This window comes from Nelumbo nucifera, chromosome 3 (genome assembly GCF_055504915.1).
Source record: "Nelumbo nucifera cultivar China Antique chromosome 3, China Antique-T2T, whole genome shotgun sequence".
Lineage (NCBI taxonomy): Eukaryota > Viridiplantae > Streptophyta > Magnoliopsida > Proteales > Nelumbonaceae > Nelumbo > Nelumbo nucifera.
Genome location: NC_142651.1, coordinates 78,382,616 through 78,401,024, shown reverse-complemented (window position 1 = coordinate 78,401,024; position 18,409 = coordinate 78,382,616). Strand labels below are relative to the sequence as shown.

The following is an 18,409-nucleotide window of genomic DNA, read 5'->3' as shown; positions in this document are numbered from 1 at the left end:
GGGAGGGATATACCTCATACGAAATCCACGCAAGAATGCTCCTCCCAACGTAGGTGTTCACGCCCACAGAGAGTACCAAATCCTCCCTCCATTGAAGATGACACAACTTAGGGTGAGGCAGGACCGGCAGGTAGTTCTTCACCAAGAACTAGTGAATCTTCAGCAAGAATCGAATGGGACAGTGAGCACAACTTCTAAATTGTTTCTTCTGGCAAGAAACAATATCAAGATCAAATCTTGATCCAATCCAAGAATTGGAGATCGAACAGGGTAGGGAGGCAAGAGCAGGAAGAAAAAGAACAGAAGGCAAGAACAGTCTAACTGTGTTGTCTTCTCTTTGTATTCAGCGAATGTGTCTTTGGAGGTTCGCCTTACTCTCTTATTTTTATCCTTAAAGAGACAATTTCCTAATCCCATTAGGAGTTTCCTAATCCAAATCTTTTATTTGGATCTGGACTCTTTAAGTGATGAGAATAATCCCTTATCTTATCTATAGATAAAGATCAGCCTTCCTAATCAAATTAGGAGTTCCTTTGATCCAAATCTTTATTTGGATCTGGACTCTTTAAGTGGATAAGGATAACCCCTTATCTTACCTGCTGATCCAAATCCCAGATCCACCCCTATTTAATTAATCTAATTAACCCAGTTAGAAATGGGCTTTTAGGCCTATTAAGCTTTCAGGCTCACTTCCACTTTAATGCTGGCTAGCTTGGCTCTCTTTGTATGGCGTGGGACTCTATTATTGATCTACACATCAACCACATGGGTTCAGCCTAGCCTCTGTTACAAGGCCTGGTCGAATTCACTGCTGAATACAGTGAACCCCTGAGTTCATCACTATGGGCTCTTAATGGGCCCAACATTTACACTAAATGGTCATTGGGTCCAGCCATCTTATGAATGCCCAAGGACTGTGGGCAGATGCAAGATTAGCCCATCAGGTATAATCCTTAATAGTCTTACACTTAACCTCTCAGCCCATAATGATCAAACACTGCCCGACAAGAGAGGACCTCTCCCTCGGCTGCAAGGTGTAGTGTTGCACTCTTTACTCACGTGGAGAGTTCAGCACTGCCCACTCAGATGAATTCTCCCTCGGTTGAAATCAACTGCCGGCAGTTTAGGTTTCCATCAGAGAGTGCATCCCTGATCATTCACTTTGTCTGACAAAGGGGCTGATCCTGTCACTATGATCACCCATTTAGATGAATTCTTGGACTGTCCCAACATACCCAGGTTTTGACCCACTCTAAGGATCTCACTGATTGGCATATCAAAGACAACCCAATCTGACACTTAGTGCAGTATCATAATCGAGTGTAGGGGTCAGGTGTAACATTCTAGTTTTGCCCATTTGTCTCCAAGGTCCAAGGCAATACTGGAATTTTGGTCCGGTTCAGGGTTTCAATAAAAACCCACACTGCATGTACCTCAGGTCTCACCTTGGCAGCTGAGATAAGCCACCCCAACCAACTTGGCGGTACATCAGTGTCTGCCTTGGCAGGATAAATCTCCCTAGATCTATCCAACGACTGTGAAGATTCTAAACTAACACGAGTCTCATATGTGTCTAGTTTAAGGGTATAACACAGAAACACACCATAATAACATGTATCAAATACGTACTTTATTCATGTACAATAAATGTCATTATGTACATCATGCTGATAGGAGCTAAGGGCATACACTGTCTAACACAGTACCCTTTCTAATTTTTTGCATACCCAAGAAAAACACACATCTTTACCTTTGGATCGAGTTTCGAGCGGTAAGGACCAAGAACATGTGCAAAGCAAACACATCCAAACACCCTGAGAGGAATTTGGAACATCTTCCCCACAGGAAAAAGGATGCTGAACGGGGTGCTGAATCCAAGTATACGAGAGGGCACCCTATTAATCAAAATGCTACTGTGAGAACTGCATCACCCTAAAACCGAACTGGAACAGTAGATGTGATCATCATGCTTCTTGCAATCTCAACAATGTGTCTGTTCTTCCTCTCTACAACACCATTCTGCTGTGGACTGTAAGAACAACTGCTCTGAAGGATAACTCCATACTCTAACAGATATGAAGCATGGTTTTTTTTCAAAATATTCCCTAGCATTGTCTGATCTGAACACCTTTACTCGTACCCTAAACTGTGTTAGCACCATCATGTTCTTAGTCAAAATATTCCCGAGCAATTCATGTTCTTAGTCAAACTACTAATAGATAACAAGTTAGCACCCAATCTAGGAACATGAAGGACAGAGGGGAAATGGAATCAGTAATCTTGACAGACCCATTCCCAGCAATGGGAACATGAGATCCATCGGCTGTGGAGACAGTCACTGCCAGAACAGAGTTGGTAAGAAGAAAAAATAGTGGAACTATGGGTCATGTGCTCTGAATCTCCAGAATCAATATTCCAAGGAGGTTCCTCCTTACTTGTAGTAGAAACATAGTTTGCGGTGGCATGTGAACTACCTATATGAGCAAAGGAAGTAGAATGTTCTCCACCAGAACCACCTGTACCTAGCTGTCCACCTGTTATTGGATTAAGGCTGACTGTATCTTGCTGATTTAGGAACTGCCCATATCTCTCAAGGCCGGCCCTCACTGCAGCAGTTGCGATAGACTCCAAAGTAGCTATAGTAGGGGGGCCAGGTATGTCACCAGTGACTGCCATGTGAGCATTTCCCTTCTTGTTTTTAAGTCTATTCGGCACAAGATGAGGATGAAGCTTCCAGCAGGTATCTCTTGTGTGTTTGGGCTTCTTACAATAATCACAAATCAAATCCTTCTTATCTTCCTTCCTGATTTCACTGCCACCCCGGTCTCCACTTCGTTTAGGTTTCACAGTACTGACCATGGCTGATTGTTCAAAACCAAAATTCTTCATCATTACATTTCTCTTACTCTCTTCCCTTGATACAAAGGCATATCTGGAAAGGATATGTTGCCTTGCAATATCATATTCGGGATTAAGGCCAGCAAGGAGTTCAAATACCCTATACTTCTCTAAGAGCTTCTGGTAGGTAGCTGCATCCTTAGTGGTTTCCCAAACAATTGTCTCCAGATGGTCAATCTCCTGCCACAGGGTTTTAAGGGCTGAAAAATAAATAGCAATAGGTCTATCTCCCTGTCTGGTAGCAATAATCTGATTCCTCAATTGATAGGTCCTAGCAACATTTTCACTCTGTGAGTAGGTATCTGCAACTCCATCCCATATTTCCTTAGCTGTATTTGCCCACAAAAAATTTTTACTTATATAGGGCAGCATCGAATTACAGAACCAAGTCATTACCATATAATTTTCTTGTACCCACCGGGAGCTGTTTAGTCTCGGGTTTCACTTCCTCACCAGTGATATACCCCAACTTCCCACGAGCACTAATGGCCATCTTTACAGATTGTGACCATTCTAAATAGTTTGAACCATCTAACTTAAATGTAGCGATGGTCCCAGCCCCGGAAAGGTCTCTGACACCTCCTCCCATTGGTCCCATTTCACTTCTGGGTTTGTTTTCAACTCCGTTACCCTCCGTAATTCTCAAAAAAGGTTAGAAGGTCACTTTAAGATGAAAGAATATGAAATAAATCCCTTCAGGTAACACAGACGCCCTTCTGGTACCCCAGATGATCCTTCCACAAAAGATTCCCTTTCTATGGGACGGAAGAAGAGAGAGAAGAGGCAGCCGCTCTCTCTAGAGACCTCCAAAAAAGGTAGGACTTGCACCGCCCTCTTCAGAAAACTCTAAGTAACCCTAAAAAATTAGGGCACCACTTCCTAGGTCAAAATTGAAGAGTCCTACAAAAACAGGACTCTCCCCCTTTCTCTAGTTGTTCTTGAATTTGATGGGAAACCCTAGGCCAGCTATAGGGCAAAACAGATCCACCAAAAAATCCAAAAACAGGGCTTACCTGAGATCTTCGATCAGCCTCTCAAATCACCATGTAGTCAACCGATCTAGGGCTGCATGATAGAGCAGTTCAAGGAACCTTCAGCCTGCTCTGATACCAAGTAGAAGTTGTTGATAACAGTTTTAGATGAATTCCTTGTGAAGAAAAGTAGAAGAAGTTGAAAGGTTTCAGCAGTAGAGAAGAAGAGAGGAGAAGAAAAGAGAGTGGAATGTCGCCCAAAATAGAATAGTTCTGGCCGTCAACCCCTCTTTGAATTATATACTTAAATTAAAATAATGAGAGATTACAAGAATGCCCTTAGTAGGGCGGCTACTTAAGTAGCTGAACAGTCACAACTTAAAAACATAAACTAATGGGCCTAAAGCCCAATAACTTCCTAACTTAACAACTTAAAAATAAAAGATAAATAACTGGGCCCAATTACTTGAAATCAGCCCAACTCAATAGGATCCAAAAAGCAAAGGAGTTGAATATAAGAAAGTTGATCATAGAAGGGGATTCAAAGGTGGTAGTTAGCTGGCTGTAGAACGGTGGGACTAGCTGGTGGAAATTTGTTAATGAAAGGAGGATGTTGAAGTTTTTAACTCAGGATATAGAGATCAAGTTGCAGTGGGTTAAAAGGAGTGTAAATGCTTTGGCAAAGTAAGGGGTGGGAAGGGATCAATTGCTCTGGGCTGTTTTGTAATTGCTGTCCACTATTGTCATCTTGGGGAGAGTTAAGAGAGTTTATCTCCCTCCTGGATGTTCTCTTGTATCTTGTTTATTGTTAATGGAATTTCTGGTTATTTTGATTAAAAAAATAAAGATCCCTTAGATATAGGATTCAATGATAGAGAAAATGAGTTAATACCTTAAATATGGGATTTAATGAGAAAGCATTGAATGAACTGAATAGTAGTATTGAAATTATATTTTTGTCTCCCAAATGAAGAATATCCATATTCAGAATGAGGGGTATTTTAGTCAAGAAAATTGCAGAAATCAATAGAAGTTAATACCTTAAATATGGGATTTAATGAGAAGGAATTGAATGAACTGAATAATGGTATTGAAATTACATTTTTCCCCCAAAATAAAGTGTTCAAATTCAAAATGAGGGGTATTTTAGTCAAGAAAAATTCCAGAAATCTCAAGCCTCATTTGTGAGGTGAATGGAGTCTACCTTCTAGATGCGCTTCCAAGTTAAAGGAGTCCTCATGTTAGTAGCAAGAGTGATGGGTCAAAGTTAGTGAGTTAAATTATGCATTGGCATAATTGGCTGGGTCATTTATCTTTTGGTTCTTTGCATTGTTTTTTTCCAAAATTATTTGAGTCTGTTAGGTCATCCAATTTGGAGTGTGAAAGTTGTTAATTAGGAAAGCATTGTAGACATTCTTTTAAATCAAGTAAATAAAAGAAGTACTTTTGTTTTTGATATTGTTCACATTTGATGTTTGGGGGGCATTCCATATTTCTTCTATGGGTGACTATCGTTATTTTCTTTTGTGTGTGGATGATTTCTCTCGATATTCTTGGATATATTTGATGAAATTGCATGATGAGGTAATTTCTTAGGTGCGACGGTTCCATCAGATGGTTATCAAACAATGCTAGAGAATACTTTGAGAAGGATCTAGCCACATATTTATTGGAGCATAGGGTGATTCATTATACCAGTTGTATTTATACACTGTAGCAGAATGGGGCAGCAGAAAGAAAAAATACATATTGTGGAGGTGGTAAGAAGTCTTATGGTGTGTGCTTGAGTTTTTTTTTGATTAGAAATGGTATGGTGTGTGCTTTAGTTCTCATTCAGTTTTGGGGTGATGCTGCTCTTATGATTGTTTACTTGATCAACTATGTTCCTTCTTACATTCTTGGGTTTAAGGTACCATGCCTTCTTTTTCCAGAGGGATAGATGTTTCACATACCTCTTAGAGTCTTTGGGTGTGTTTGTTTTGTTCATATTTTTGGTCTCCATCGTAGTGAGTTAGATCCCAAGGCCACGAAATGTCTTTCTTGGGTTTGGGAGTAGGTTTTCACTATGGATGTCACTTTCTTTGAGTCTAGATATTTTTTCTCTAGTGGTTCACCTTAGGGGGAGTGTTTTGGGGAAGAGAGTTCACAGTCTATCCCCCTCCCTATTCTTGCTCCTACTCCTTTACCTGCACCAGGCACTCTTGGTCCTGTTACAGCACCGGTTCCATTAGTTGCTTTGCCATCATCTCCACCAGCTCCTTCAGTTGCTCTACCTGACCATTATGGCCTACCTTACAGTTTTTTCAGCACCAATGCAATAGGGTTGATTCCACTCATGCTCTCCGACAAGGGATTCCACACCACTCTCCATCAGATCATTTAAGATTCCAGGTTTGACTGATATTGTTCCAAGTATTCCCTTTAATCCTGCTATTGTTTTTGTTCCCATTGATGATACAGTTGTATTTAACATTGATGTTGCAAATGATCTTAATCTTCCCATTGCTCTCCACAAGGGAAAGAGAAAGTGTACAACCCATTGCTTTTCACACTATCTTTTTTATAGTAACCTACTTCCTACCGTGCCTTCCTTTCTTCCCTTGATTTTGTGTCTATATCCAGGAATGTTAGTGAAGTTCTCTCTAAACCTGAGTAGAGATCAACTATACAAAAGGAAATGGAGGCTTTTATTAAAAATTTGACATGAAAAATTGTTGATCTACCTGCTGACGAGACAATTGGATGTAGGTGGATGTTAAGTACAGGGCTGATGGCAGTATAGAGAGGTACAAGGCATGATTAGTTGCAAAAAGGTTTACACAGACCTATGGAATAGATCATCTGGAGACCTTTGCACTGGTGGCTAAAATGAGTTCGGTTTGGATTCTTGTCAGTGGTAGCTACTTATTCATAGCGGATCTTCTAGCTTGATGTCAAATCTGCCTTCCTTAATGGTGATTTGCAGGAGGAAGTATATATGGACATTTTGACTGGTTTTTATGATGATATTAGTGAAGGAAAGGTGTGCTGACTAACAAAGTCCTTATATGTTATAAAGAGTCACCTAGAACATGGTTTGACAAATTTAGGAGAGCATTGATCCGCTTTGATATACATAGATTCAGTTAGGTCATACACTGTGTGAAAAGGAGATGATCATTTGTGTCAATGTTGATTGTATATGTGAATGATATAGTTATTACAGGGAATGATCTAAGTGAAATTGATGCACTGAAGAAGTTAGATGGCGGGTGCTGTTCTCAGTTGATCAGAATTCTGATGTAGCTTTAGCAGGAAAAACAAAAAAGAAATAACAGAAGAAGAAGAGAGAAAGAGAAGAGAAGAGAAGAAGAATGTGAAGAAGAAAAAAGGGCGCAAAATAGAATAGGTTTCTGCTGCCCAGAATTAGAATTTATATGCTTCTATTAAAACAATAAACACAAAGACATCTATGCCCCTGCCGCCCAACACACTCCTTAATCAATAATAACAGAAATAATAATAGGCTCAGTAAGGCCCAGAAATACTAATAAATAGAAATAATAATAGGCCCAAAAGACTAATAACAAGTAAATAAAAGAAAAGACAACTGATAATGGCAGGGACTTCACTAAAATACTAGTCTATTTCTCCACACTCCCCCTCAAGTTGGGAATAGATATTAGTCATTCCCAACTTGCATAAATCTGTCTCTAATTTGACTCTTGTAACTGCTTTGGTGAAGAGATTGGCCAGCTACATATTAGAGGCTGCATAAGGAAGGCACACTTCTTTAGAGGTAACTCTTTTCCTGATAAAATGTCGATCCACCTCAATATGTTTGTTTCTATCATGTTGTATCGGATTATAAGCAATATTTATAGCAGCCTAATTATCACAATACAACATTAGAGGCTTTTCATATTCAACCTCCAACTCCTCAGGTAATGATTTTAACCACAACACTTCAGCCATCCCATTAGCCATAGATTTGTATTCTGCTTCAGCACTGGAGCGGGCAACAACTGTTTGTTTCTTACTCCTCCAAGAGACAAGGTTGCCCCCAACAAGGGCACAATACCCTGAGGTAGATCTCCTATCATCCACACATCCAGCCTAGTCCGCATTAGTACACTTCTATCTTCATATGACCATTATTCTTGAAGAGTATACCTTTGCCTAGACACCTTTTTATGTAGGCAAGTATCCTCTCAACTGCAAGAAGATGGGATGTTCTGGGAGACTACATATACTGACTGACAACACTAACAACATAAGAAATAGATGGGTGTGTTAGATAGAGGTAGAGAAGCTTTCCAACCATCCATTGATACATGGCTTTATCTTCAAGTAGTTCACCCCCTTCTGCATTTGTCTTATGATTTGGCCCAATTGGTGTATCTGCTGTCTTAATTCCCAATTTTCCAGTTTCTTCTAAGAGATCAAGGGCATATTTCCTTTGGGATATGAAGCTACCATGCTTGGATCTAGCCACTTCAATTCCCAGAAAATATCTCAAATCCCCTAGATCTTTTACCTCAAACTCCTTACTAAGAAGCTTCTTGAGAGAATTAATTTCATCACTATCATTGCTTGTCACCACAATATCATCAACATATACAGTCAGGAGAGTTAAAGCTGAAATTGCTTTCTTGAAAAAGAGAGTGTGATCAGATTGAGCCCGTGCATACCCGAATTTTTCCAAGTCATGTCTAAACCTGTCAAATCATGCCCTTGGAGACTGTTTCAAGCCATACAAGGTCTTCTTCAATCGGTAGAATTTTCCACTATCTTTATTACAGAAGCTTGGGGGCAACTCCATATACACTTCTTCCTGTAGATCACTATTCAGGAAAGAATTTTTAACATCTATCTCGAACAACGACTAAGAGAAGTTTGCAGCAAGAGACAACAACACTCTGATTGTGTTCATTTTGGCGATGGTGCAAAAGTTTCTACATAATCAATACCATAAGTTTGTGTGTATCCCTTCGCAACTAGTCGAGCTTTGTATCTTTCAATTGACCCATCTGCATTGTACTTCACTGTAAATATCCACCTGCACCCAATCGGTTTCTTGCCTTTTGGTTGATTGACTAGCTCCCACGTATCATTTTTCATAAGTGCATCCATCTCAACCTTCTTTGCTTCCTTCCACTCAGGTACTACTAAGGCATCCTACACAGTTCTTGGGATAGGTATAAAAGAAGCAATGGATACCAAAAAGGACTTATATGATAGTGAAATATGGTCATAAGCAAGAAATTGAGAGATGCAATGGGTAGTGGATACCACTAAGGCATTCTACACAGTGCATCAATGCTTTCCTTTGCGTATTGCAATAGGAATGTCAAGATCATCTGTGGGAGGTTGAGGTTCAGTGGTGGTAGTAGGCATATCATCTACAGAAGTAGTAGGTACAGAGGGTGAAATACCCGAATCTGGTGCCACAGAGGATACTGGAGGTGGCCCAAACTGTTCATTACTGGAACCAACCTGCTTCCACCATCGTCTGTGGAACACTCTCAACTCCTTAAACTTTTGACACCCCCCTTACTACACTCCCCTTCATTGACAGGAATAGGCAATGGAACTTCCCTTGCAAAAACACCCTGCTCGCCACTCTCCCCCTGTGGTGAAGTCCTAGAGTAATAAGGGACATCCTCAAAGAATGTAACATCCATAGACACAAACCTAGTCCTAGAGATTGGATCATAACAGAAATACCCCTTTTAATTTTGTGCATACCCAAGAAAAATACACTTGGCTGCCTTAGGATTAAATTTAGAATAGTGACACCTAAGGATTTGAGCAAAGCAAGTGCACCCAAAGGTCTTAAGGGGAATAGTGAACTAGTCTTTGTTAGGGTACAATAGGTTAAAAGGTGCTTTCATTTCTAAAACCCGTGAAGGAACTCTGTTGATAAGGTAGATAGCTGTGTGGATGGCGTCCCCCTAAAAACGAATAGGAGCATTAGAAGTTAGCATGATGCTCCTAGCAACTTCAAGAATGTGTCTATTCTTTCTCTCAGCTACTCCATTCTATTGGGGTGTACGAGGATAGGTACTTTGATGGATAACTCCATCGAGTAGATATGAGGTTAAGGGCTTTGCGAAATACTCCTTGGCATTATCAGATTTGAGAATTTTATCCTTACGCCAAAGTGAGTTAAAACCATCTCGTGGAATGCACGGGTTAGAGTAGGAACCTCATCTCGAGACCGCATAAGGTAAACCCAAGAAAAACGAGAATAGTCATCAACAAATAGAAGGAAATATCTGTAACCACCCATTGCATTAATGTGATAAGGTCCCCAAACATCGGTATGCACAATTTCCAAAGGAACAATGCTTCTTTTATTGCTCAAACAATAGGTTGATCTACAATTCTTTGCAAGTTCACAACTCTCACACCTTAGGCTAGACACTTGGACAGACTCAAACAAAGTAGGAAAAAGACTCTGCAATGACCCAATTGATTATGCCAAAGCATAATATGACTCACAGATTGAGACAATTGATTATGCCAAAGCATAATCTGACTCATAGAATGAGACACAAAAGACCTCCCAATATCTTTATTCCTTCTAGGTGGATGCTCAAGTAAATTCCATTCATCTCACAGCCAGTCCCAATCACCCTCCTTGTCACCAGATCCTAAAAGACACAATGATCAGGAAAAAAGGTTACTGAGCAATTTTGATTCTTAGTAATGCTACTAACTGAAATTAGATTTTTGCTAAGTTTAGGGACATGTAAGACAGAGGATAATGAGATGGTATCAGACACTCTGATATCTCCCTTGCCTGAAATAGGTACAAGGGAGCCATCTGCAATAGAAACCTTGTCTCTGCCAGAAGATAAGTAGTAGGAAGTAAACATGTAGGATAAACTAGTCATATGGTTAGAAGCACCTGAATCAACAATCCAAAAATGGCTAGTGTTACCTGGGGCTGAAGCATGATATGTAGTAGCTCGAGTACCTGAGTGAGCAAAAGTCGAAAGTGGGAGTAGTAGTAGATGTTGCAGCTGAAGACTGAGATGATCCCGAGGCTCCAACTTCACACTCTAACTGAGTTAAGGCAGCTCTGATTGTAGCTGATCCATCTAGGGATGTGGGTTTTGCAGTAGAGGAGGATGCACAATTAGTAGTAACTGCTACATTGGCATTCCCCTTCTTATTCTTGAATCTTGCTGGAGCAAGATGAGGATGCAACTTCCAACAAGTGTCTCTAGTGTGCTTTGGCTTCTTGCAATAATCACACACCATATCTCTCTTGTCTTCCCTTTTCATTTCCCTCTCCTTATCACTAATAGATTTTGACTTTCCTTCTGCTCTCTTCACTGTGTACTAGTGAATAGGCTTGAGACAAGGTGACACTCCCTGGTGGGTAACTATTGCCTTACAATATCATAATCTGAATTCTGTCCAGCAAGAAATTCGAATACTATTTGTTTCAACCAACTTCCTATAAGTTGTTGCATCCTTTTGGCTTTCCCATTCAATGGTCTCCAAGTGATCAATCTCAAGCCATAGAGATTTTAAGCTAGAAAAGTAAATAGATATAGGTTTCTCCCCCTGTTTAAGGTTATTTACTTCACTTTTCAGCTCATATGCCCTAGCAACATTAAGGGGCTGTGAGTAGGTTTCCTTCATATTTTCCCAGATTTCCTTGGCAGTATTCACCCATAAGTAATTTCTACTGATGTGTGGCTGCATAGAGTTGCAAAGCGAAGTCATCGCTAGATAGTTTTCTTGAACCCATTTTGCAAAGGTTGGGTCTCCCTTTGCTGGTTCTTTAATGTCTCTAGTTACATATCCAAGCTTTCCCCTTCCCCCAATGGCCATCATGGCCGATTGGGTCCATTCCAGGTAATTTGTGCCATCAAATTTAACAATTAACAGTAGTGATCTGAAAAGTATTATCTGACATACTCTCAGACCCCATAGATCCTTCTCCAAAGGATTTTGGTTCCTTCCCACCTATTTCCATACTGGTCACACCACAAAGACCTCAAAAAACTCCTCTAACAGATCTGAACAAAAGCTTTAGCAGTAATCCAGTACAAACTCCAAGACTGAACTACTCCCTTAACAGTCCAGAACTGAAAATAGAACAGAAGAAGTAAATGGGATAGGTTGTAAACAATAAATTGACCTGTTCTCAGTAGAAACCCTAGAATCAGTCTACAAGCTGCGGATCTCATAAAGGGACTGTTTTTAACTCAGAAACCACTGGGTGCCAATGCCAATTGAAGCTTTAGTCCCATAAACCTTAAACTGATCCAAAAAATTCTGATTCTTCCTGGTTATTGGTGATCTCCAAGATTGCAGATCTTGGGCAGCAAGAATTTCTCCAATCAACCTCAGAATCAGGCAAGACAGTCTGAAGAATCCAGCCCTAATGCATCCTCATGTGGCCGGCTGGAAGAAGCCTACATGATCCCTAGCAAACCCTAAACCTTGCTCTGATACCAAGATGGCGGGTGCTGTTCTCAGTTGATCAGAATTCTGATGTAGCTTCAGCAGGAAAAACAAAAAAGAAATAACCGAAGAAGAGAGAAAGAGAAGAGAAGAGAAGAAGAATGTGAAGAAGAAAAAAGGGCGCAAAATAGAATAGGTATCTGCCGCCCAGAGTTAGAATTTATATGCTTCTATTAAAACAATTGTTAGTGTAGGGGTATTTATGTCTTTATACTTATGTTGAGGTTGCTGATCTGTAATATTATATTAGAACTAGTGTCTCTCACTTAAATAAGGGAACATGTGTCTTTTCCATTATATTATTAATATAAAAACATGTCTGGCCAAATGGGAGAGTAACTTTTCCCTAATTCGACCCAAACTTTTCTTCTCTCATTTTCTCCTCCTTTCTCTCTCTCTTTCTTTCTTCTTTCTTCCTCTTTCTTCTTGGCTGTTATCAGACTAACAGAACTCAAAGGCAGGCCGAATTATAACAATAATAAACACAAAGACATCTATGCCCCTGCTGCCCAACACACTCCTTAATCAATAATAACAATAGGCCTAGTAAGGCCCAGAAATACTAATAAACAGAAATAATAATAGGCCCAAAAGACTAATAACAATAGGCCCAAAAGACTAATAACAAGTAAATAAAAGAAAAGACAACTGATAATGGCAGGGACTTCACTAAAATACTAGTCTATTTCTCCACAAAATCATTACAGCAAGAATTTGAAATCGAGGACCTAGGCGAGCTGAAGTATTTTTTAGGGATTGAAGTTGCAAGATCCAAACATGGGATATTCATCTCCTGTTGATTAGAACCACGAGATTAATGCTTCAAATGGTGAGTTGGTTAAGGATGTAGGGAGGTATCAAAGAATAGTGGACCAACTACTGTATTTGTGCATGACTCATCCAAATATTTCTTATGTTGTCAGTGTTGTGATCCAGTATATGCATGCTCATTACATTTATCAAGAAAAAAAATATCCATGCTCCTTAGGTTCAATATTGGGTGGCTATTGATAGGATTCTTGCATACTTGAAGAAACATCTTGGCAGAGGAATTTTGTTTGCTGAGCATAGGCACATGAAATTGGAAGCCTATACAGATGCAGATTAGGCAATGTGCCTTGAGATCTACATTAGGAGTTTGTACCTTTGTGGGTGGAAATAGTCTCATGGAAAAGTAAAAAGCAGTTAGTTGTGGCCAGGTCAAGTGCAGAAGCAGAGTACAGATATATGGCACATGATATCTCTGAACTTCTTTGGATTAGGTCTTAATAAGTGAGATTGGGATTGATGCAGAAGAATCTATGATGTTATAATCAAGTGACAATCAATATTGTCCATAATCCAGTCCAACACGACAACACAAAGCATATTGAAATTGATAGACAACACAAAGTTGGAGAGGCTTGCCTACCATGTCTCTTCTGATTCACAGTTGGCTGATGTCTTTCCCTAGGGAGTTACAAATAGCAAGCTTGAACATGATCTACCCAACTTGAAGGGGAGTGCTGAGGATTTTTCTGTTAACATTTTATTTTACTTATTTTGTTTAGTTAGCATGTTGGGACCACAATCTATTAGTTAGAAGTTACTTAAGCAGTAGTTCTTTTCTTTTTGCAAGTTGTTAGCATCAGCCACCCTATTAAGGGCATATATGTCTTTGTACTTATTTTTCTCTTAAAGTATAGAAGTTAATGGGAGAGGGCATCCAGCATAATTGGTTTCTCTTTGTTTTCTCCATTCATTCTCTTCTCTTCTCTCAAAAATTCTTCCTTTCTTTCTTCTCTTTCTACAGTCTTTTATATATTTCTGCTGATTTCTATCGACAGGGAACACAATGGTTCTATTTAATGAGGGTCAAGTGATTACATATTTTTATATGTTCTGATTTGTAGTTTGGTTTGGATTCCATTTTTATGAATGTAAAAGTTTGTTACGTTTAGAAGGCCTCTACTAGATAGAGAGGTGGAGTGTGTGCACTTGCTGGAGAAATTAGAGGAGATGATGTTATATTCACAAACAAGAGATGAACTGTGGTGGAAGTTGTGTTCAAATGGGAAGTTCTCTGTTAAATCCTTTTAACATGGCTTGTGGGGAATCCAATCCCTCCAAGGATCGAGGCTTTTGCATGGCTTGTGGCTATGGACAGTATTTTTACAGTGGATCACCTAAAGGCTAGAGGTTTTTGCATGGCCAACATGTGCTTTCTCTGCAAAGAACAGGAGGAAATCTGTTACATATCTTTTTATTCATTGTAAGGTTGCTGGTTTTTTGTGGAGTTTCTTCACTTCAATGTTTGGAGTGCCGGATTTTCAGCGAGGAAGTGCTGCAGAAATTTTTTCCACCTTGCCAAAGTTAAGAGGAAGTAAAAAAAGCAAGGATCCTTTGGAGCTGCTTGCTTTTCACTATCTGCTGGAACATCTGGAAAGAGAGAAACGGAAGAGTCTTTTAAGACAAACATTGGAATATGGAAAAAAATGTGGCAGCTAACAGTAACTCGGTTGCAGACTGGATTCTGGTCTCTCCAGCTTTCAGTCAAGTCTCTTAAGAAGATTTAAGTGATAGATTAGGGGAGTTTTTGGAATATCAAATGTGTATCTAGGATGTTTTGTAGTATGATGTTCTGTTTAGCTTTTGCTTCTGTTTGTTATGAGGGTGATGTCTTATCATCTATCAGGATGTACTGTTTTTTCTTTTTTAATGAAGTTTCCTTTTTACCTTCAATTTTTTTTTTTGACTTGTTTCATACTTATACAGTGTTTTATGTGCTTCCTTGTTACTACTTAGTTTGATTTACCCTAGATTGTTTGTTTTTATCCCATGCAGTTACAACTTTTGAGTAATGGTTTCAGATTGCTAAAGGTTGGGGGGTCGCTTGTTTACAGCACTTGCAGGTCTGATGCGTATAACTTATAACTTTTTGTCATTATTGGTTCCTTGGGGATATATCCTTTTTATTGATTCTTTTGTCTTCACATTGCCCTGTATTAGTTTGACAGTAGCTCAAAATGAGGATATAGTGGAGCAGTTTCTTTCACAAAATGCTCATGCTGGTGAGATCCCTAGTATTCCAGTTTTTGCATGTTGGAGTTTTGTTCTATTTCATGATATCTTCATTCCTTTTGTGCTTTATGATCTATTTAAAATGTTTTTGACCACCTGCAATTTTGTATAACAAAACTTGATGATGAAATTTATGGTTGATTTTCTGATCAAAAAATTTATGGTTGATTTGCGTAAAGATTTCATTGTAACAATTTCTTGGTGTTACACTTGGCATATCCAGATGGAAAGTGAATTTCTTTTTGAAATATAAATAAGCATTACTTAGCAAAAAATATTACAAATAAACTGGTCCAGCCAGCCAGTTGGGACAAACCCTTTGGGCTAAAGTATGGGCTGCCATAGTAGCCTGTCTATTTTTATAAACCAAACTGACTGAAGAGAAATTCTTACGAAGATTCAAAATAATATCTAATTTTTCCTGGCGTGATGAAAAAAATATTGCATGATCCTCCTGAGAAACCTTCAATAGCCAATCTGGAATCCGAGACAACCACTAGATTCCTCCACCCTTGGTCTGCAGCAAAAAGGAGAGCTCTCAAAATTGCCCTCAGTTCTGCTTCAAGATGTGTTATAATAACTCCTAATCTCCCTCCTGCAGCCACCATAAATGATTCATCACTATTTAAAACACAGAAAGCATAATAGCCAATCTCATCCTTTAAAACGCTACCATCACATTGAATAAGTTTAGCTCCTGTTTCTAATATAGGAATCAGGTCAATCCTTTGCTCACCACTTTCTACACCAGAATCATTTAAATCTGAAATATTAAATTGCAAAGTTTTGTTAATTTGTCTAATAATCTTGCAAGGGTCAATCTCTGAAAGTTTGAATTTGCAAAAATTCTTTCATTTCTACCCTGCGAAATGTAGTACCAGGCCACCGATAACTAACTTAGCAATTCAGATAATTGTGGTTCACTAAACAATACCAAATAAAAAAAGTTGATGCAAAGATGACAACTGTAATGAAAATCCAAATAAACAAGACCAAGCACAGGAAAACCAAATAGCTCTAGCCAGAGGACAAGCTATAGAAAGATGGAAGAGGGATTCTTGATTATCCTAGCAGATCGAACAATTCACTTCCTGGACCACACCTCGGGAGAACAAGTCATACTTTGTGAGAACAAATCCATTGAGAATTCTCTACAAAAAACTTAAAATTTTGGAGGGACTTTTAACTTCCACACTTTCCTCAATTTATGAGCTAAAACCAAGTCCTGCTCCCCCATAATCTTCCTCTCTTCAATTTGATAAAATTTTTACTCGGAATTTTCCATTTGCGTTAATGGTCCATATAACTTTATCAGTGCCTGTATTAAAAATGTGTGTTTCCAGAATTTTCTCAATCTCTCCGTGTTGAAACAGATTAGAGATTAAATGCTCATTCCATTCTCCTGAAGATGTGGAAATTAAGTCTCTTACCCTTAAGTCCTTAGAATCTAATGGAGGGGGACCCAAGGACAACTAAAACCTTGATCCGATTTAACCCAGTGCTTATCTTGAATGCCCAACTCTGACTGTCCATGAATCTGAAATCCTATCGATTGAGCTAACCCTCTAAGTTCTTCTGCTATAACTTTCTAGATAAGCGAAGTAGTGGTGGGAATTCATCTAGGGACACACTCTGCTTTGCAGAGAGATTTACACTTAAACAACTGAACCCAAAGGCTGTTGTTCTTGTTAAGAAATTTCTAGGCTAATTTACAAATCAGGATTTATTCATTGGACCCATTGTTTTTAGCCCTAAACCTCCAACAGCTCTAGAAAAACAAATCCTCTCCCAACTTGCCCACTTCAATCTCCACCTGCCTTCTCCCTCATTCACCCAAAAAACCCTCTGGATTTTCCCATTTCCTCTATCATTTTCCTTGGAAACTTAATGACATCCGTACAATAAACTGGTATGACTTGCTTGACTGACTGGAGCAGTACTTTTTTCTCAGCATAGAACAAAAAATTTGCTTTCCATTTATTTAATTTAGCTTTGAGTCTCTTAAGGATAAAATCAAAGGAATCACTTTTTCCTTTCTTCCAAAGAAGAGGAACTCCCAAATTCTTAGTGCTTTTATCCAATTCAGACATTTTGAGTTGTCTCCTAATTTAGCTTTGAGTCTCTTAAGGATAAAATCCAAGGAATCACTTTTTCCTTTCTTCCAAAGAAGAGGAACTCCCAAATTCTTAGTGCTTTTATCCAATTCAGACATTTTGAGTTGTCTCCTAATCATTTGAGCCCCTTAGTCAGGGTTCTCTTACTGGAAAGGATTCCATATTTTTGAAAGTTTACTTGAAGTTCAGATAAAGTTTGAAATTGGTCAAGTAGCTCCTTAAAGTCCCAAGCAACCTCTCTTGTATCTCTCCCAAGATCAATGACATCATCCACAAATAAAAGATGTGAAACTGTTGGAGCTTGCCTATAGATTTTAATTCCCATTAGCTTACCCTGATCATTAGCCTTAGCCACCAATCTTGAAAAACCTTCCATTGCCAATAAAAAGAGAAACGAGGAGATAGGATCACCTTGCCATCCGTATACCCCTTGAAATCACAAGATGGCCCTCAGGAGTCCCATTTATTAAAATTGAGAAAGATACCGATGAGATGCAAAACCAGATCATCTGGCACCATTCATGAAAAAATCCCAAGTATTTCAGAACCCACATTAGGTAGTCATGTTCCAATGAGTCATAAGCCTTTGTTATGCCTAATTTGATCGCCATTACACCTCCCCTAGATTTCTTAGTTTTCATGTTATGAATTAGTTCCTGGGAATAATAATATTATCCTGTAACTGCCTACCAGGAACAAAAGCACCTTGTAAAGGGGAGATGCATTTTTACAAAAAGGGTTTCAATGCCAACAATTTAGTTACAATTTTTATATAACAATTACAGCCTTATGCTTGAACTAAGTGACCAAACTAGGTGTGAGCTTAGGAGCTGTATTCGAAGTAGTAGAGAAGAGAAGAAGACCTCTGAAATACTGTGAATGTCGAACTGAATAGCTCAGTCG

The 18,409-nt window shown here is 39.1% G+C and overlaps 1 protein-coding gene across 8 annotated transcripts in view; it reads left to right on the top strand.

The window, feature by feature from the left end:
- LOC104610247 (S-adenosyl-L-methionine-dependent methyltransferases superfamily protein) overlaps positions 1 to 18,409 on the top strand; it is an 82,238-nt gene that overhangs the window by 40,955 nt on the left and 22,874 nt on the right. For 4 of the 8 annotated variants that reach the window (XM_088901169.1, XM_088901170.1, XM_088901168.1 and 1 more), the window contains exons 8-10: positions 6,168 to 6,260; positions 15,156 to 15,223; positions 15,321 to 15,382. In XM_088901169.1, coding sequence (XP_088757295.1) covers positions 6,168 to 6,260; positions 15,156 to 15,223; positions 15,321 to 15,382 — 223 coding nt within the window. The remainder of the gene's footprint in view (positions 1 to 6,167; positions 6,261 to 15,155; positions 15,224 to 15,320; positions 15,383 to 18,409) is intronic. The other 4 variants (XM_010276781.3, XM_010276779.3, XM_010276777.3 and 1 more) reach the window with 1 other exon arrangement.